General features: G+C 32.1%; 1 protein-coding gene across 1 annotated transcript; it reads left to right on the top strand.

Annotated features, from left to right (window-relative positions):
* The first annotated feature begins 10,292 nt into the window (after nt 1–10,292).
* LOC143044306 (uncharacterized) lies at nt 10,293–18,811 on the top strand. The gene is made up of 5 exons (XM_076216258.1): nt 10,293–10,415; nt 14,866–15,007; nt 16,915–17,027; nt 17,986–18,088; nt 18,616–18,811. Exons 1-5 carry the CDS (start codon nt 10,376–10,378, stop codon nt 18,755–18,757), a joined length of 540 nt encoding a protein of 179 aa, XP_076072373.1. The 5' UTR covers nt 10,293–10,375; the 3' UTR covers nt 18,758–18,811.
* Nucleotides 18,812–22,943: the final 4,132 nt, after the last annotated feature.

The following is a 22,943-nucleotide window of genomic DNA, read 5'->3' as shown; positions in this document are numbered from 1 at the left end:
AAATCTTTTTTTTTAGTACTAATATTTTTCACTAACAATATTGTATTTTCCGCATTGATAACGAATAGTTTCTATGGCAACAATATCATATCACCACGGTTTTTTTTGTTTTGTTAGTTTTTACTGAATATATGATAAATATAATACTTAACTCAAGTTATGTACCTTTTATCACTCAAGTTATAAAAAGCTTAATGTGAGTCTTCTTCAAATAAGTTATGTTTTTTTTTTCTTGCACACCAATTGCGGATTGTGATTTCGTTTTCAAGATCTGTGAATATATCAAAATATAATGAATAATGACGAGTTTTCAACTTTAGAAGAAAAGTTAAATAAAGGCGTAACAAAATCAGCCCAGTAGTCCGCATGTTTTTGTTGACATCATTTATATGCTCTTTTTCCTTAAATTTACTGTTTACAAAATGTTCAATTTCTTGTAATACAAGGGTTTGTTCGACCACAAGTTATTGGTCATAGTTGACACAACTTCATTATAGTTTCTGATAAGGCCTCCAAACTATTTTGATTCGAGAGTCACTACTGATGAGTCTGCTATTGACCATACGAGTCTCGTGTAACAAATTATAAGCCTGGTATTCTTGATGAGTTTTTACATTGTGAGCATGTCAGATAACATGGATAATTCATAAACATCGTCATTAAAAATCCAATATTAACAAGTTACAGAATATTCTAACATGATAGATCGGTGTTTAAGGCCACTTTCAACACTATATTTTGCTATTTCAGTTTATATTGTTGGATGGAGTAGGAGTGCCCGGAGAGAACCACCAACCTTCTGTAGGAAAACCTGACAATCCTAGTCAATTAAGATAGTAGGAGACGAGCCCACCTGCCTTGTGCGGGATTCGACCTCATAACCTCAGTGTTAATAGGCTAGTGAATTTTCTAACAAAACATAATTACAGTTGCAGATACAACATGGAATATACCGGTAGAATGCTATCCAGTGTTTAGTTGTTTTCACAGGTTTCTAGATGTTGGAAACTTCTTCTATGATGGCGATACTTTAAAAGATGTCAGCGAAGAAACAGTTGAAGAGCTATGTCAGTATGTGTATATTTTTGTCATTAAATAGTATAAATACAGTCTCGATATCCCAATAGCATGATTTCGAATCCCGGCGATGGAAGAACAAAAATTTGCTCCCGCAAATTTGCAGATTTAACATTGTTGTGCTTATATTTAGAGTAATTATATATGTATACCAAGATTTTGTCATTAACTGCAAACCATCGGTATTTAACGAAACTAATGTAACTTTGGTAAAATAGACTAAAATGTTAACCTGCGTGTTTAAACTTAAAATAATGTTTTACAAGCATTCCATTGAATGTAAAAAGAACAATTAAAACATGTTTTTTTGTAAATACTAGATTTTTCTATCTGTGAATTAAATTTAGGAGAATGTTGAAATTGTAAGTACTAGTTTTAGTGCAAAATCTTACCGTAAATTCGGAAAAATAGTACTGGGTTTGAAGCAATAAATTTACGGATATGTGCGGTATACGTAAATAAGCAAACGTCCAAACAAAATTTGACCTCTAATTTGACATAGTATTACAGTTTTCAAAAACAGACAAATATGGAAATAGAAGATTACAGACCACTAAATTTCGAGAGCGTGACTTTCGTGGGTAGGACAAAAAAAGTGAATGTGTTAAACTTGGATCTTCAATTGAATGAGAAAATCGCGAAAAACAAATATCCGTGAAGTCGGCTAGAAAGGTCTAAACTCGAAATGAAGTATCCGCAAAAACAGGTTTTCTTAACAGAATCATTGCACTCTCATATTATATAGATTTATACGTTAATATTGTATATTGCATTGCAGACATTTGAAGACAAAATCCGTGTGTAAGGAGGCGGAAAAATCTAAAGAGATGGATTTTGTTACTGAAATGATGGCTGAAATAGAAAGAGCTGTTTGTGTTGAGTATAAAAAAGGTTTGTATATCATTTGCATTAGATAATCGAATAAAATTGAAATATTCTATGGTTATTCATAGCGTCTCATTTAGAGCCGACATATGTGCATACACTCATGTATATTTATTTGTTTAAAGATTTTATATTTAAGCATGTCTTGCTGTGTGATTTACGTTTTGTTGTATTGCATCGACGAATCTGTGTATCCAATCAATGACATTTATATTTCCATGTTATGGTCGAGGTACAGTACACATGCCGTCAAAGATGGTACAATTTTGCATACAACTTTTGCTAGTTGAATTTTATCTGAAATCGAAAAAGTATGAATGTATCTCTTTTTTGAATATTGATACCTAGTGTTTTATATGCATTGACTTCATGTTCGTCTATTATTTTATATTGAGGCTATATTTTCTTGTCTGTTTGATATGGTCCCAGTAGCAAATAGTAAACAAAAAGTAAATTTGATATCCGAATTTAATTTCGACTATTCAAGCTGAAAACAAGTCGTTGCTTAAAAAAAGAAATATAATAAACATTTGATTGGAAAAATGTAAATCCGCTAAGAATGACAGAGTACAAAGCAACCTGTTTAAGATAAGTTTCAGACAAATTAACTTTGTTTCCTCTCTAATGAAATCCTCTTTAAGCATAGCTATTCAATATTATTTTGTCGAATTCTCTGGTTGGGTGAATCGTAATACCAGGATATTGCTGTTTGACTGTTAAAATACATGGCACATGTAGAAACAAGAAAGAATCGGATTGACTCTCAACGATATGCCTCGATATTATGTTTTTGTTATCTGTTTGAGTAAGAATGCATTTCGTTGATTAAGACTATAGCCATGTATAATCATATGACATTGAAATGTAAAGGTCATGAAAACTTATGTTTTCGACCAGTTATAATAAAGCATATCTAGTAATCCGTTTATTCTATACAAATAATGATTTGAACATTTCAGACATTCAAGGTTTAACACCATGCTACAATGAATCAGAGTTCAGATCAAAGTTCGTGGAATGTGTACAAGGTTCCTTTACAGACTATAATCCAAATACGTGTGGGTAAGTTTTACTTCAGGCAGTATATCAACGATTTACGATCAAATTTGTATTTCAACAATTCTTTTAAAGAAATGTTTTCAATTCTTGTCAATTTTTGAAATATTTGTAAATTAATGACATATTTTGTGGCAGATAGATTTTCTTCAGTTTGTAAACTTTTACGTAATTGTATTTGCCAATTTTCATAATAGCACAATTCTATTTTTGTTATAACGTTGGTTTGTTTAAGATTAACGTCGGCTACCGTGAATATTCTTGTGAAGTTTACCAATGTTTAATATGGTTACATGTCTAAACCATAGAGGAATTCCTCATAATCTGAAACAGTACTATATTCCTTTGGGAGCCTGTGTCTCTTCTACTGAGATTTAATTTCATTTTAAATCATACTTATTTAAACGAAATAAAAAGTAAAAGTATTCTGGAAATTTGATATTAAAAAATCCTCATTGGTGGCTGCATGACAAACCGATATAACAAAAACAGGGACATATGATACATTATGATCTCATTAAATGTACTGGAAATTCTTGATTTTGAATAACAGATTTGTGGACAGCCTGAAAAACTGTGCTTCCATGTTACAGCAGTGTGGATACAATCAACACGCATATACTGCTGAAACCATGCTCAGCGAATATGGTACAACAATATGCAATCATCATGAATTTAATGTTGGGGCTTGATTTCAGCACAATTTTAAACCTTAGATGAATTTTAATTTACCATAAATAAAAAAACATTTTGTAACGCCGAGAATCTTTGTGTTCAACGAATAAATTAGTAAACTATCTTAGAAGATTTATCACGGTTGGTTATGTTGACTCATAATCAAGTCTTAAATACACATTTTACCTGCTTTTGCTACCGTTAGACACTTTGAAATACAATTTTCATTTATTTTTTGGGGGTGACGTCACTCATCACGAGAGTGCACACGCTGAAATGTCTCGCCTGCTTTAGTCTTGATTAGATTTATGTTGAAAGTCTGTAGTATAAAGGTTTTCCTACAAGTATCACATAAACTTAACATCATCAAAATTGTATGAAAACGGTGTTACGGTCAGATGACCCATGCCAGAGAGACAGACATGTACACCTTTCAATCATTCCATACACCGCTATAACTGACCTATTACTTATACATGTAGTATCCGGGAAAATGTCCAAGCCTAAAAAATGAACATTGGCAAATGAACCATGAAAAAAGTAAAATAACAAAAATTCCGAACTCAGAGGAAAATTCAAAACGGAAAGTCCCTAATCAAATGGCAAAACAAAATCTCAAACGCATCAAACGTATGTATAACAACTGTCATGGTCCTGACTTGGCTATGGTACAGGCATTTTCTTGTGTTGAAAGTGGTGAAAATGAATACAAAGTCAGATGAAGCCTACCAGTCGGACATGTACACCTTACAATCAATCCATATACCAAATATAGTGGACCTATTGCTTATATTATCTCAAATACAGACTTGACCGCGTAATTTTAATCTTGATCACTTATCCATGAAATGAGGTCACGGTCAGGTGAAACCTCGCTGACGGATATATAGACGTTTCAATGAACCCATATATCAAATACAGTTATTCTATTTCTCACTGGGTTTTATTTCAAGCACTCACTGAACCATGAAAATGAGGTCGATGACAATGTACATGTGACGGACGGAAACTTCGTAACATAAGGTATATGCATACAAGGTAGTAAGCATTCATGGCTTCCACTTTTCTAAAATATAAAGCCTATTACAAATAGCTTACGCTTTCGGTTATCTTTTCACGTATATATCTTTTTCGAACCCTCCCCCCTCCCTCTCCCCATAGACTCATGTAGCTTTTCCGTTTGTACAGGACATTTTAAAAGTTCAAACAGCATCTGTTTATAATAATATATTGTATTTATATGTTCTATATAACAGAAAACATTTTAGGAGATAATCAGAAACGGCCTTTTCCATGACTGTATTCAATCGGGCGTCATGGATAAAAACTACTTCTAACCTAAACTTTTAAAACAGTGTAACAAAAATGGAAATCTAAAATAAAACGTTATAATTTCAGTAAAAAAAGTACTGTGGTTCGTTTATCTGGATTCTCACAAAGACGTGTCCGTGTGTCCTGTAAAATATTGTATCAACTAATCAATAGTAGCATCATTCTATAACAAAAAATTAAAAACAATCTAAACTGATAGGGGGAGGGTTGAGATCTCACAAACATGTTTAACCCCGCCGCATTTTTGCGCCTGTCCCAAGTCAGGAGCCTCTGGCCTTTGTTAGTCTTGTATTATTTTAATTTTAGTTTCTTGTGTACAATTTGGAAATTAGTATGGCGTTCATTATCACTGGACTAGTATATATTTGTTTAGGGGCCAGCTGAAGGACGCCTCCGGGTGCGGAAATTTCTCGCTACATTGAAGACCTGTTGGTGACCCTCTGCTGTTGTTTTTTATTTGGGCGGGTTGTTGTCTCTTTGACACATTCCCCATTTCCATTCTCAATTGTATTGCTCTATTTTGTTATGATGAACTGAATTAATAAATGATATAACAGTAAAATTTTATCTTCTCACTGTTGGACTAGAATTGGCAGAAAACGGCAAGTCCCTGGACTCGCCTCCACAAATACTTATTGAGAACTTTGATAAATATTCGTGGATTGGGGAAAAATGTTGTACTTTCGCTAGTATTTGATTTCTCTGTTTTGTCAATGTATATGTACAAGCATATATATAATTTGTACTTTGTTTGTTAAACTGTACGCGCGGAATCTACGAAAATAGGTATCTCATGGATATTGATGAATCCACGATAGGCTAAGCAAGACCCTTGTCACACCCTTTTCTTTTAACCAAGAAAGAATGATGATGCCGAATGACTCATCACTCGCGAGGAATCGTTTGTAAATCGTGACAGTTTTCAAGCACCTGATATCACCCCAGGTTTTTGTGGGGTTCCTGTTGCTCCGCCTTTAGTTTTCTATACTATGTTTTGTGGGGTTCCTGTTGCTCCGTCTTTAGTTTTCAATACTGTGTTTTTGTATGCTGTTTGTGGGGTTCCTGTTGCTCCGTCTTTAGTTTTCTATACTGTGTTTTGTATGCTGTTTGTGGGGTTCCTGTTGCTCCGTCTTTAGTTTTCTATACAATGTTTTGTGGGGTTCCTGTTGCTCCGTCTTTAGTTTTCTATACTGTGTTTTATGGGGTTCCTGATGCTCCGTCTTTAGTTTTCTATACTGTGTTTTGTATGCTGTTTGTGGGGGTTCCTGTTGCTCCGTCTTTAGTTTTCTATACTGTGTTTTGTAAGCTGTTTGTGGGGTTCCTGTTATAAATCAACAATTTAATGACACCAAACATTGACAAGAGTTTTCTCATTTTCTTCCACCTGGTCAGTTCAATTATATTTTCAAACCGTTACCCGATATTAAAATCAAAAACTGCTCCAAAGAAGCAGCTAACTTCAAGTGTCACACCACCAATTCAACCAATCAGCATCAAGAACATCTTCAAGTGTCACATCACCAATTCAACCAATCAGAAATGACATGACATATTCAAACAAGCAGTATTTTTTAAATATATTTTTTTATGCAATTGTCCTTTTCTGGGTTATGTTAAGCTGACTTTACCTAAATTTTAAACACTTAAAAAGCTTTTGTATATATTTAAATGAAATTTACTACTTGTTTAACTTACAAAATTTTTTATGCTGATAAACAACGATACTAACTAGGATGCACGATATAATGGTTAATGGTAGACAAATTTTAGCTTAATTTACAGTCATGATGACAAGTCAACAAAGGTTGGGATGTAATTGAAATCAAGTTAAAAGTTAGATAAGTTGACATTAAAAAAAAATACAGAATAAACAACTAATGAATGATAAATTGATTAAGAATAATTAATACTTATAACAGCCACTAATAAAAGTCATAAATTTTATAGATTTTGATTGAATGTTTAATCTTTCATTTCAATAGACATATAAAGATATAGTATGGGTGCCAATGAGACAACTCTCCATTCAAGTCACCATTAGTAAAAAGTAAACCATTATAGGTCAAAGTACGGCCTTCAACACTAGATAACATTATTGACAATTTGCTGAATAGGTTTAAATTCTGATTACTTAAAATTACATAATTGTTTCATATTTTTATGTTTAGTTAGTAAACTGCTAACATTCAGATACGTGCTGCCTGTGTAACCTGATCACAAATTTAACAAATGTTGATGCTTCCAGGGTCATAAAAGCACTAAAACAGCTCCAAGACTTGTTTCTACAACGCTCATCATGGATTAGCCAGAAACACAGTTTTGGACACCTTATATAACTTCAAAGCTTTCACACTAAAATGAATGATTAAAGTTCTTCGTCTAATATCATGATCGTTTTCCCGTTGAATGGACTTTCTAAAAAAAAAAAATAGCCATCATAATGTTTTAGTTTTTGTATATTTAATGTACTTTTCCAATTTGAAAAAGGAAAATTTCTAAATCTTTAAATCATATTAATGAAATTGAATCTTCTGATAATTAAGAAGAAATTATAAGCTTAAAATTGGAATTATAAAATGACGTTCTTCAAACGCTTTGAGTACACACCCGTGGTAAAATATGAATATATTGTTTGGTCTGTTACGATTACACTCCCACGTCATGTGGATTTTTTTTATGAATGAGCTACCCGACGTCTTTCAACGATAACGTAAGAATATAAGCATTTTATTTTAGCAAATACGCTAGTTTATGTCGATAGTTTACCCCTAGATCGCTGTCGCTCGAGGTAAAGTATTTAGCATAAATGGTAAACCCGCGGTAAAATCAGTACAAATTCAAGCCCCAATGAATTATTTCTTAATTATTCTCAATTAAAAAAATTAACTATGATCATTTTCAAATCTTATTAATATAGACATTCTTCTGTTCTTTATTGTAACGTTACTTACTACTGATTTTCTAAAATATTTTTATTTTTTCTGATATTTCTGTTTATTTAATTATCATTTGTGTTCTCAAAGAGATTTCTGTTGACCCTAATGACAAGGTCACTTTATAGTAGAAGGAAATTTTGGTTTCCTTCTCAAACTAACTCACATTTGTTAACAGATGTATATAGAATAAGAAGATGTCAGTGGTCTGATTGCCAATGAGACAACTATCCATCTATTGACAGATATGTTAGCAACTATGGGTCACCTCACAGATTCAAACATGAGCAAAAACCATACTGCATCTAGTAAGCTATAATTATCCTCGACATAATTAGGGTAAAAAAATATCAATTAAGAAAACCAAGGACCTGAGCTATGTGCATGTTATTAATAAAAAAAAATATTTTTTTTATAAATTTTCGCTTTTATATGAGACCAGTTTGCAGTTTTTCGTATTTTTGCATGAAAAAAAAACAAGTATATGTATGCAAGAAGTTTGAAGTTTGAAGACCAAATACAAATATTTAAGGCAAAATTTAACATTTATATCTGTAAACTAATTTCGTATGACTTATGAACATTTAAAAGGTGTTATTTAATAGATTCTGACCATTCATAATACTTTTTCATTTTCAAATAACGGGTTCAAAAAAGTTGCCTTATCAAACTTTCCCCTTAAATAATCAAATGGTTTATTAAAAAGGGTATTTATATCTTTAGAATATCTTGCTGGATATTAACCTAGCGTGTCATTGTGTTACTAATGAAACAGACGTATTCTGCATTTCTGGATCGTACTGGAACCAAATTTGAAATGTAACATATAAATGTACAACGTTTAAGACGATATTTTGTTTTATCTAAATGAGTTTTTAAATTGTATGTGTACGTTTTGTTTATCTCCTGATCGATATATAAAAGGTAAGGGTTGGGATCTTCAAAAACCTAGTATAATCAGACCACATTTTCATGTGCCTGTCCAAAGTCAGGTTCCTCATCAGTTGTTGTCGTATGTCATGACGTAATTATTTTCGTTATTTTGTATTCCCCTCATATTTTTTCTACATTTGAAAATGCCTTTACCAACTCAGTAATATGACAGTTCTTGCCCATTCGTTTTTGATGCGTTTTGTTATTTGATTTTGCCATGTGATTATAGAGTTTCCGAATTGATTTTCCTTTAAGTTCAGTATTTTTGTGATTTTACTTTTTATATACATAAACCAATTGATGGAATTTTAATATCGGTAAACTATTGTTGTTTTTATTGTCGAAAAGTACAATTATCCAATGATATCTAAACACAATGCACAATCTCCCCAACTTCAATCAACCCGCCTTATACGGTTTTTTTTTTTTAGAAATATGTAATTGCATTTTTAAATCAGTCGAAATTTAGATTTTCTGTTCACCCCGTATCCAAATGACTTGAATTAAATGAAGACCATAGAAGTGTTATGTAAAATTCTGGTAGCAATTGGATCTTTCTATAATATTTCTTATTTAAACATGTAAAATATCTAGTTTCATTCTTTAATTTTCTGTTCAAAGTATTAATGGCAGCCAACGCTTGTTTCAGGAATAAATTTAATCGGATAAGTTCGTGACAGAAACTTTTGAAGGCAGAATCAAAATCAAATTTTTCTAAATAGAGCAGGAGCAATTGTATACGGTCGAATTGGCAAACATCATATTGCAATCTTAGCTTTTGCTATGTTTTGCCTGGGTGTATGTTTATTGTTTAACCTAAACTGTTCTGTTGATTGGTTTTTGATAAACGTTTACATCATAAGAGAAGAAGAAAAAATGGGAAAAAATAATTTTTGCATACGATTTTCGTGTAATCATAATACTTCATCAAACTTTTTTTACATCGACCTAAATTAACCAATTTACAATTCATAAAAGTTGAAAGACTATCAAATTCTTGCTAACCACAAATGTCAAGCAATACAAAGCATAAAGAGTTTTTTTTTTTTTGGCAGTGAATTTTCAAGCCATGAAAAACCCCATTTAGAAATAATAAATATTTTTGATAATTTTAGGATAATCGTGACAAAACAAATTAACATACTTGTATATCAAATGCCTTGTAATTAGTATACTCAAGCATGTTTACATTTATTAGAAAAACACTTTGGTATTTAAACAAATGAGACTAAATGGATAAAACGTGCTGGTATTTATGATAAATCACAGCGTGTTTAATACATACCATAACACAAACTAACACATCAAAATTTGGCAATCACCTCCATAGATATTGTACTTGATAATAATATCATATAATTAACACATCAAAATTTGTCAATTATCTTCATAACTATTAAACTTTGTCGTGCTTATATAAATAAATGGCATTTTCATATTCAGCATAAAATATTCAGATCAAACTCGTTTCAACAAGTAAGACTATGTTGGTTTTGGTAATCCTTCAGTTCGGCCTTGCTTTGGGTAAGTCAAATAATTTTCTTTTTCTAAATGTTGATATTTCATCACAAATGATATTATATTGTCAGCATTTTTTTTTCTTCAAAATAGTCTCTTTGACGACATTGAACATCTAGTCAGATCACTACGCATTGTTTCTATCTTTCCTCAATATGTGATAAAAATAATACTTAAGGATGTACTTAGAGATGACACGTTTTCGTTAATTGTATTCGCATTGTTTCATTACGATCCGTACGTGAACGTTGTATTCGGAAAGGCAAACGTTTTTTTTTTTTCATTTAATATATGTGTATGTCCTTGTAATACGTAAAGTTATTGTATTGTATGTATGTACTGGTAAATGCCTCCGTTATCAGAAGAACCCATCGAAAGCTGCGAGGGTACAGAGGCATCCATGTACACTCCTTATCGGGATTAATGGAGATGTGTCACTAACGTATAACTACGACAATTTTTCACAAGGACAATCAATCCCCACCCAACACAAGGGAGTGCTAGGACACCGGGAAGTCTGTTGTTGTGGTGGAGGAAGCCGAAGTACTCGGAGAGAACCACCGGACCACTCGGCGGAAACAGACAAACCGGAGAGGTATCAGAAGATTGATCTCCAGGTGAAAGTAGGGGACAACTTTGACCAACCGAGGCCCCCAACGTATTATTGTTTGTCAAGGCGTATTTTGGAAATTTCAATAAAAATCTGCTATTCTTAAAAACTTTATGAAAATATTCCGTGAAAGGGTTGACAAGAAAGTTCAGAAGTTGAGGGCTAAACGTAACTGAACACATCAAAACGTTATTTGTTTTTAAAGATTCAAACGTAAAGACTCGTCAAGTTTTTTGGCATAAAAAGGGAAGAAGGGACGAACATCCGGCTTCTATAGAAAGTACATTTTCATGAATAAGATAATTAGTATGACTTAATTTTATTTTAATAGTTGGTCAAATGTTATTGAATGCATTGACCAGTAAGACGTTTAACAATTTAGCACAACGTTATTTTTAAATTCAAACACGCCTACTATGTTATGATGACTCATTACAAATATATTTCACTTGACCAATATAAATTGTTTTCTAGTAATACAACAATTTAATGTTAGTATATAAACATTTAGCTTTGTTCCTGTATTATAAATTTAAAGGACGAAACAGGTGACCCAAACTCGCTTGAATAAGTATGGTGTACCTGACGTTCTTAACATGATAAGATTGTTACCAATTTTAAGGATTTTCTTACGAATACTGTTGCTTGGGCAGAGATGCAGGTAAATGTTTTTAACAGAACAATCTCTTACATTTATGTGGACACTTATTTCAACGTAATTTTATATATGCATCTTTAAGATAAAAAATTATATAACCTACCAAAATCAGTAGTTTTGTGACAATTTGTCTTTCATTAAAACGATTTTAATTTTTTATCTGGATTTCGTCAAAGTACAGTAACTATGTAGGGATAAATAAGCAAAACAAAATACTCACGTCTTGTTTAACAAACATAAACATGTACCGTAGCGAATTGCAAGATATGAAATGCCCTACGCCTGCATACCTGGGTGAATTATGAATAGCAAAAGAGAATAATTTAACATCTCGCCAAGATTTTTCTTGTGAAAATGCCTAAATGACCTTGTTCTCAATAATCTTACTTAAATTATTAATACATAAGGAAACCTGCATATATTTTTAACTACACACGTTTAGGATTATTCTTTAGTAGTTAACGTCCACTCAAAAGTAGTAAGATACACTCGAATCTAGAAGTTACATTATGAACTGTTTCATATCTTTAAATGTCATTCTTCGGTACTTCAATGTTTTGTATACAAATAAAGAATAAGTAGAAACCAAGTACACATGAAAAATACCACTTTTTGATTTGATTAATACATGTACATTGATTAAGTCATCGGGTCAGAATAAAAGAAACTCATTTTAACTATATCGCATGTATATCATGTATATGGATACCTCGATACGTATACGTATCTAAATACATCAGTTCTGCAACATCTCCAATAAAAGGTGCATTACTTGAATTAAGGATGTACTTAGGTCAGGTTTAGGAATTTGTGTCAGATGTTTCTTTTTTCCCAACGTTACAGGGTAAATATTTTGCCCCATAACACCCATTTTATTTTCACATTAGACTTCAATAGCTCATGAAAGGTCATTTACCAAAATTTAAGCAGATTCAAGAATTCCTTTCTTTCGATTTTAGACCAGAATAATACCAATGCAAATATCAGGTAAAAGTCCCAATATGCCTGTTCCCACCAAAATGAGCTCCATAACCTATCAATATTTTTATCTTATTTTGTTTCTTCCGTTATTTAGAACAGATCAACTTTAAATTCTTTTTTTATTTTAAAATTCCTTTATTTCCATCAGTTGCTTGTTACATTGTCTTCAACAAGTCCAAGCTCCTTGTGAAGAATACATATAAATTTCAATTCTATTATATTAATAAATAAAACATCAATCTAATAAATGTTTCTTAACATTAACTAAAAAATTATCTTCTTTTAACTTCTTTGAATAATACATTCGTTTTGTAAATTCTCTAATGAATAGACAAAAAACATCAAGTCTTTAAATTTTAGATTTTTTAAATTTCACTTAACATGTTCTACTGTTATCTTGATGGAGAAAAAAAAACGATTTTATAAACAGATAACCAGATACATCATAAAACGATTTTATATACAGATAACCAGATACATTTTTTTTATCTACAGAAGAATTTTGTGTAAGTTCATCATAAATATATTAATATATAAATACAATACAATACAAAAATTGCAGGCTCTTCGATAATGCAAATTAAAGATTGGAATGGGAACATTCTATTTTTTATACATTTTTGGAAGATTCATGAAATACTAAAGCAACTATTTCAATGTAGCTGCCATTTCAGAAGACAGTTTCTTCGTATATTTTTCCAAGCAAAATTGATTTATGTCAATAATGTTATCTCTCGTCGTAAAAGTATTTGTTTCGCTCTATAATTCACAAGTAAAACCATTTCTTTATTCCATTTTACCCCTTCCTTACAATACCTACCTTTTGTACTTATTGAAACTGACTTGTGTTCGTCCTGAACATGAAATATATGCCACTAGACATTAAACCAACAACAATCAATCTAGGTATCTCTGTATACCGTGGGATTTACTGAATTGCAAAGGTTCGTTAGTACATGTACATGTATATATAGGCTGTTGATTCCTTGCGCTTGAAGATGGTGTTCAGTTGTCTATGTTTATATATTTTTTAGAATATTGCCATCCCTTTTGATTAAAGACGAAGTTCCCGCTTGACAAGAAAGTATTGTATGCTCTTAAGTTCATAATGAAGCAGCAAGAGTACCGCTAAAATTATACTGTCTAATACTAGTAACAGAGTATACAAATGTCCTAGGTACTGATTATTTGCCTGTTGGTGATTTTATACTAGGTCGATGACACGGCTGGTGAACGTTGCATCCATGAGGGTTTCAACAGCCCAAAAGTCCGCACTTCAATGTTGACACAGAATATCTGTTTACTGTTTATAAAATGTTAGATTCCTGGTAATGCAAAATTTTTTTAACACCAGGTATATGTCATTATTGGCATAACTTTATGTAATTTTCAGTTTGATTTACAACTTGGTTTTTGATAAGGCGTTCCAACTATTTTGATTCGAATGTCACTGATGAGTCGTATGTTGACGATACCCGAGTATAAAAAATAGTTAGACTGTTATGCTTGATGAGTGTTTACATTGTAACTCAAAGCATTAGACAACACAAATTAAGGCAACATAAGTACCGATGTTCTAATATCGTAATTTGATTACTGTAAATTCAGAAATTAATGCGAGGTTTTTATTATTGCGAAAAATGCGACTGAGTTCTAAACGCAATAATTTAAACTCGCATTTTGAAATATTTTATATGAATTTAACAGGATTTTTCTCAAAATCGTAAAAATTAAATCGCATTTAAGTCTAAAATGGCAAAATCGCAATAATAAATGCACGCAATAAAATCTGAATTTACAGTATCAAGAGACAAATCAAGGTAACTGTTTATAAAATTTCCTTTTTATAGTTTAAATTGATTTTTAAAAACCCCTCGACAAAAGTTCGACGTTGGTTACTGTTCAAATATCAGATAATTTATAAACATCATTACAATCCTACATTAACAAGTTACAGAATGTTCTTACATGGTTGATTGATTGGTTAGTGTTTCATTACTAGTGTGCTATTTTGTGGCGTTCAGTTGTTATAGATTGAGGAAGCCGGAGTGCCCGGAGAGTACCACCGACCTTCGGTAGGAAAACTCACAATCCCAGTAAATTAAGATATGAAGATATGAGTCGAGCGCACCTCTCTCGTGGGGGTTTGTAATCACAACCTCAGTGATGACAGACAGTTAATTTTCTAACAAAACGTTTTCATATAGTTGCAGGTACATCCTGGAGTGTTCCAAAAGAATGCTATCCAGTGTTCCAATGTTCTTACAGGTTTCTTAACGTTGAAAAGTTCTTTTATGATGGCGATACTTTAAAGGATGTCGATGCAGAAACTGTTGACGAGCTATGCCAGTATGTGTATATTTCTTTGACTTGTCACAAATTAAACAATCGGTATTTAAATTATGTTGAGCCGTAGAAATAAATAAAGGTATCAGCGTTTTCCCATTCAGAATATCGTGAATTTTAATCTGGTTGGTTTCAATATAAAAGATACAACATTAAAGACTATCTAATGTTTACACATTATGTTTTTCGTTTTAAAGCTTTGACTATATTTGACATGTTTGAGTTTACACATGTATATAACTTACTTAACGAAAATGATTGCTATTTTTTGTCAATCAAAATGATTATTTAATTTATGACTTATTTTCAGTCCTTGCATAATGTAACTTAAGTTTATACCACACTGACTTGTGTGTGGCTTGCTTGCTATCTGAACAATGAAATCATTATTAGCTAAGGTACTACCTTCTTTTGGGCGGATTCAATTGTTAAGTAGGGAACCAATCAAAAGGAGGAACAGCAAGTTAGACAAGTTTGCAGTTTGTATGTGAGTTTGATTTGTCAATTGCATTTCAATCAATAACCTCTGTTCAATTATAGCTAGATGTTGTACATGTTTAGTTCTACATAACATTATGATTTAATCGATTAAAAAAATATCTTATTATATATGTTTATATTTATATATGTTTATATATAATAAGATATTTAAAGTTATCTGATATTTGAACAGTAACCAACGTCGAACTTTTGTCGAGGGGTTTTTAAAATCAATTTAAACTATAAAAAGGAAATTTTATATATATATATATATATATAATATTGATATCATTATCATTGTCTTGGTGTGCATTTTTATTTTATTTTGGGGGAGTGCTACAGAAGGTGTAAAAATAAACTAAGTCGGGTCAAATCTTTGAGATGTTCTTCTCACACATGATATTGTAGAAAAGGTATTGCATCGATTTGATTAAAATAAAATCGACAAATCAAACACACCTTCAACATGCTTGTGATTTAGCTTATAGTTGACACTATATTTTGACTTTAGATTGAAAACATATTTATAAACTTTGCTTCACAATGTTTATACAGTCCTTACTTTTAATTGGTTATCTACTTTAATTCAAAACTGTAATAATTGACCCCGCCCAAAGGAAGATGATACCTTAGCTAAATACGATTTCATGGTTCAGCTAGCAAGCAAGCTTACCAAAGATGTTACCTTTACCTACACACTCAAATCATTTTGCTGTAATTGACAAAAGAGCTAATCTGCATTTTTACACTTTAAATAATGTTTTATAAGCATTCCATTTAAAATTAAAGAGAACAATTAAAGCGTGATTTTCGTTAATTGTTTTGTAATAAGTTAGGCCGTTAGTTTCCTACTTTGAATTGTTTCATATTTTTCATGTCGGGCCTTTTATAGCCGACTATACTTTATGAGTTTTTTTCACTGTTGAAGACCGTACTGTTGCTTATAACTGCTTATATCCATTTTGTTTAAATTTTGGTGGATGGCTGTCTCATTGGCAATCATACCTCATCTCGTTATTTTTTTTAATTTTGAAGCAATTCATTAAAGAAGATGAGCGGTATCCGAAAATGGAAAAGCGTGTCCAAACAACACAAAACATTAACCTCTAGACATCAACACTGCAATATTACAGTTTTCAACAAAATAAGTATGATAGTAGAAAATTATTCTTACTGTAAATCAACTAATTAACGAGATTTTCCCCGAGTAGAAAAATAAAGGGTATATAAAACGTTGCGATTGTGTAAAATTTGAATCATCCCTATAAATTCATCAAGGAACTAAGAAAATCATAAAAAATAAATCGCCACGAAGTCGGCTAAAACGGGTTTAACGCCAAATAAAGTATCTGCGAAAAAGTTATTTTCCAGAATTATTTCATTACTCATATTCTTTAGCTTTTATGTTGATGTTTCATATTGTATTGCAGACATTTGAAAAAACAATCCGTTTGTAAGAAGGCAGACAAATGTAAAGTGATGGATTTTGTAACTGAAATGATGGCTGATATAGAAAGAGCTGTTTGTGTTGAGTATAAGAAAGGTTTGGATATCATTTGCATTAGATAAAAGACTAAACCTGTAGTAGTCAGCGTTACCGTAATTCATAACGTCTTATTTAGAACTTGACATATGTGTTTACACTTTGTACTGTATTTGTTAAAGATTTTATAATGGAATGTCTTTCTAAGTTATTTTAGTATTGTTGTAGGGCATCGACGATCTTTGTATACAGTCTATGACATTTATATGTTCATGTTACGGTCAATGTACAGTAAATGAGCGATGCCACAGATTTTGGTAACATTTTGTATACAATTATGGCTAGTAGAATTTAAACTGAAGTCGAAAATAATTATGAGTGTATCTTTTATTTTCTAAAATATTACTAATTGAATACTGAATATTGATATTTAGTGTTTTATATCCATTGATTTTACGTTTGTCTACTATTGTGTATTGAAATTTATGTTTTCATGTCTTTAGATACGGTTCCAGTGAACAAAAAGGAAATTTAATTCAGAATGGATTTCGATTTTTTAAGCTGAGAATGTCGGAACAAGTCGCTGTTTAAAAATACAGATAAGATTGACATCCGCGTGGAAAAGTTAAAATCAGTTCAGAATGAGAAAATACCGAATACATATGGAGTCCTGATTAAAGACAATCAGAGAGAGAAAAATTCATCTCTTTAAGCCAATCCACTCAGTCTCCTTTTGTCGAATTCTCTGGTTGACTATATTAAATTACAGGTGATTGCTGCTTGTCTGTTGTAGTACGTGGCCAATGTAGGAACAAGGAAGACTCAGACTGAACTAGAATGATATATGTTTTTGTAGGATTGTTTTGTCATCCTTTTGATCGTTATCCTGTGAGTAAGGGGTATGGAAAACCGACGCAGTTCGTCAATTTTGATTAAAGGAGTGTATTATCATTTTCCACTAGATACTAATCGCCAATTAACTGTTTATCCTATACACATAATGCTGTTAACATTTCAGACATTCAAGGTTTAACACCATGCTACAATGAACCAGAGTTCAGATCAAAGTTCGTGGAATGTGTACAAGGTTCCTTTACAGGCTATGATCCAAATACGTGTGGGTAAGTTTTACTCCAGGCAATTAGCGTTTTATATCAACAATAGGCGATCAAATTTGTATTTAAACAATTCTTTTTATACAACATTTGACCAGTTTGTCAATTTTTTTAATTTGTAAATTAAAAACATATTCTATGGCAGAATATTTATCTTCAGTCATGAAAGACACCATAGGATCAGTTTTTTGCAGTTTTTCATTTTCATTATAGCAACATTCTATGTTGTTTTGTTTAAAATTAACTGCCGCTACCGATAATACACGTCTGAAGTTTGCACATGTTTAGTACGGTTATACGTTTAAACTAAAGAGGAATTCCTCATAATCTGAAACAGTACCATATCCCTTTTGGAGCACGCGTTTATTGTACTGAGATTTAATTTAGTTTCAGCCATGATGAAATGAAACGAAACGAAAATGAAAAACAAAGATGGCTGCATGACAAACCAATAAAATCAAATCAGAGAATTCTCTGATTAAATGCACATGTTCCGGTAGAAACCCTTGGCAATTTTTGATTTTCAATTACAGGTTTGTGGACGGCCTGAAAAACTGTGCTTCAATGTTCCAGCAGTGTGGAGACAAGCAACATGCATCTGCTGTTGCGAATATGCTCAGCGAATATGGTACAACAATATGCAAGCATCACAAATTCAATATTGGAGGTCCTTAATTTCTTGAACCTTAGATGAATTTTGATCTACCATAAATAAAAATAAAACTGAAACACCGTGAATCTTTGTGTTTAACAAATTAATTAGTAAACTGTTTTAGACGATTGATCTCGGTTGGTTATGTTGACTCCTTTCTTGTAATCAAGTCTAAAAATACACATTTACCTGTTTTTGCTACCGTTAGACACTTTAAAATACAATTTTCATTTTTTTTAATTTAATTCTTTTAGAGAGCGACGTCACTCAATACTAGACTGCTTTACTTATGATTGAATATATGTTGAAAGTATGTAGTATAAAGGTTTTACTGCAAGTATCACATACACTTTAACACCAAATATGGTCGACCTATTGCTTATAGTATCTGAGATACAGACTTGACCACTTAACTTAAACCTTAATCACTGATCCATGAAACGAGGTTGAGGTCAGGTGAACCCTCCCTGGCGGACATGTAGACGTTTCAATGAACCCATAAACCAAATACAGTTATCCTATTTCTCAAAATAAGTAGATATTTCACTAGTGAAATAGTGGGTTTTTTTTCAAGCAGTCTCTGAACCATGAAAATGAGTTCAAGCACAATATGGTTAGAGAGTTGTCTCATGGGCACTCATACCACATCTTCCTATATCTATGTGACGGACAGAAACTTCATAACATAAGGTATATGAATACAAGTTATGAAACATTCATGGCTGCTTTCTTCTAAAATATAAAGCTTAATAACAAATAGTTTACGCCGTTTCAGCCGATACAAACCATACAAATTGGTATATACCATTAGCAATAAACTCATCATAGATACCAGAACTAAATTTTGTATATACGCCAGACACGCGTTTCGTCTACAAAAGACTCATCAGTGACGCTCGAATCCAAAAAAGTTCTTGATTTACCTCAATCGTAAATGCACAAAACAGAACATTTCCATAGATCTTTATAAACACCAACCGTCCTACCCCTGAGCCTCGCGTAACTTTTTCGTTTGTACAGGACCTTTTAAAAGTGCAATCAAAATTTTGTTCATCTTAACAATTTGTAGTTATATGTTCTATATAATAGAAGAGATTTAAGGATGGTTGCTACTCTTTACTCTTGTTTTTAACTTTTTGTCAAATATCCTGAATCCTCTAGGTTAATATATGTAGTACCAATGATAATTTTGCCAGCTAACCCATACTTTTGATTTCATAATTTTTTACATATAGTTAAAAAGCCATTTTTGAAAATCTTATAAAATTCTTGTTATTTTTTTCATAGTTTTTGACAGAAAAAAAGTGCCAATGTTAAATGCATGAAAAATCTAGAGAGATTCATTTCCCGCCAATTTAATTGATTGTATCTCAAGAACAAGGACGCGGTCCTTTTTTCTGTCATTTTAGTCCCGTTATTTATATACTATCAATCTATAACAGTCTTTTACAGGGCTTATTATTTTGAAACAGAGGAGCGAACATCCTTAAGGAGATAATCGGAAAATCTATGTCATTTAAACAAAAACATGTCGAAGGGCCTTTTCCATGACTGCTTTTTATGGGACGGCAAGGATAAAAGCCACTTCTTACCCCAACTTTTAAAACAGTGGCACATAAATAGTAATCTAAAATAAAACATTCTCATTTCAGTAAAGAAAAGTACTGTGGATTCATTTAATTTTTTACCATTCGTGGATCATTGAGGAAATAATTGTATTTTCGTGGATATTTCATTTCGTGGTTTTGTTAAAGTCTACATACAAGCCTATAGATTATAGGTACTTTGTTGGTAAACCTGTACCCAAGAAATCAACAAAAAATGGTATCCCATGAACTACGATGAATCCGCGATAGGCTAAGCAAGACCCTTGTCACACCCTTTTTACAAAGAAAGGGTGATGATGCTGGATGGCACTCACTTGAATGGAATTGATTTTAAATCGTTGAGGTTGTCAATCATACTGGTATTGTATCAGTACTCCTACTTGCCATAGAAAAGAATAAGAATAATAGTATTTGAAAAAGTGTGGAAATTCAGTTTTCGAAATATCTCTTCGTGATGAAAAACTCGTATTCATTTTGCGGATTTGTTTATATTTTAGGTCCATTTTGATTTGTTATTCAACGTCTGTATAGTAACGTTTCAGTGTTTCAAACTCTTTAGCCTCGAGCATCACTAAAGGGACTTTTTTTTAGTCGAAATGAGAATCTGAAGCATTCAAATTGGTACCATAAATATTTTAACGTCAAGAGCGAAGCAACTTAAATGCATATTTAGGACGAGAAGATGATTATGAGATATGAATTAAGACCTATACTTTGTACTAGACTGCAACACTGAGCCAGATGATTTTATAAGCGCTAGTTCACAAGGTGAGCCGGATAATTTTATAAGTGCTACTTAACAAGTTCCGCAGGAAGACATATCCTGCGCAGAAACATAATTATGACTCCGAGCTGACCAGTTATTTCTCACCCTTTATGACATGTGCATAGCAATTAAATACCAATTTTCAAGGCTTTCTAATAACACTTGGCAAGAATTCCATACAACAATCTTCCTGAAATGTGGGATTCTGTTTGTTTAAATTGTACAGTTCTGAAAGTAAGATATTGTTACAAATTTCGATAAATCATGTTTATTATTTACAAGCAGAAAGCAGCTCCCAGTTTGAAATAACAAGTTACTTCTTAAAATCCTTAATCACATTTTTAGAATTTTATAACTGAACTTGCAGAAATACATGATACACACACAGATGAAAGGCTTTATGAGTGTGTCACAAGAATCCTTGTGTAATGAGATAAAGAGAGATTAATTTTGCTGATTTTTCTGAATGGCTTTAATATGTCCACCTCAATGATCTGTGATAAATAAGATTTGTAATATCTTTCACTAAAAGAACATGTATTCCGTTACACTTTTGACTAAAAGACCATGTATTTTAATGCATAACACTTGAATAAATCAAAGAAACCATTGTATCTTGTCTTTAGGAGGGAGAAATCCTAATTTGAAAAAAAAATCTCTGAAACTGACACTATCAAGATAAATAAAGGCAACAGTAGTATACCGCTGTTCGATAGTCATAAATCGATTAAGAGAAAACAAATCCGGTCACAAATAAAACCCGAGGGAAACACATCAACTATAAGAGGAAACCAATGGAACAACAAAACACTGAAATTCTACAAGAACAAACACCAACATACACAGAAACGGACTATTTGTTACGTTTTGGGACTGTTTTTTCAACAAACAATCGGCTTTTCCATGGGAACCAACTGTGGTCCTCTTCTTGCAGACTTGCTGCGTTATTCATAAAAGGCTGACTTCATACAGAAGCTTCTTAGGAAGAATGAAAAGAATCAAGCATTATCCTCTAGCTTCAATATAATTCAAAGTTTGGGGACTATGTTCAACGCATCTGTTCCGTCGAACTTGAAATAAAGAATAAAAAGATAGTTATAGCTTACAAGGAAGCTTATCAACCAAAAGTTCCAAGAGATGAAGTTGAAATCCTCCCTTCAAGATTACAGACGTCTTCACGAGTTGTTTGACCTTTATGGTATATATATGCTTCAGGATGACATGCTATCTTCCAATTGTGGTAACCATGATGCTGTCCTCTTTTCATTGAATGTGACCTTCTGAATTATACTCATCACCGGGCTTATACTTACATTAGCAACAAGACAAGTGTCACATGTGGAGCAGGATAATTATGCTTACCCTTCTGGAGAAAATGATAGCACCCCCGGTTTTTGATGCTCCGTCTTTAGTTTTCTATCTTGTATTTTGTTTACTGTCTTTTGATCATTTTTATTTTCTTGCAATGAAATTGTCAATTTGTTTTCGACTTTTGAGTTCGAATATCCCTTTGGTATGTTTCGACTATCATTGTAAAGGTTTTATCGAAAACTAAAACAAAACAGAATAATGTGCCATAAAATTTAACTGTAAGATATGTTTAATTTACAGTGGATACAACGTCCATGAACACAAGTCACAAGAAATCCAACTATAAATTTCAGTTAATTAATCTTTGGATAAATTCGGTTAGTGCTCTCCTTGGAAGATCCAAATTTCAGATGTAAAGATTGACAGACTTTTTATATAGATAATCCAGTTGGTTTTCCTGCTTCAATTGTATTCCACTAATCATTGTTGGGTCCTATATAGCTTGCTGTGCGCTGTGAGCCAAAG

This window comes from Mytilus galloprovincialis, chromosome 9 (genome assembly GCF_965363235.1).
Source record: "Mytilus galloprovincialis chromosome 9, xbMytGall1.hap1.1, whole genome shotgun sequence".
In the NCBI taxonomy this organism is placed as follows: Eukaryota; Metazoa; Mollusca; class Bivalvia; order Mytilida; family Mytilidae; genus Mytilus; species Mytilus galloprovincialis.
The sequence above is the reverse complement of the archived record's forward strand: the minus strand, read 5'-3'. Positions and strand labels throughout refer to the sequence as shown.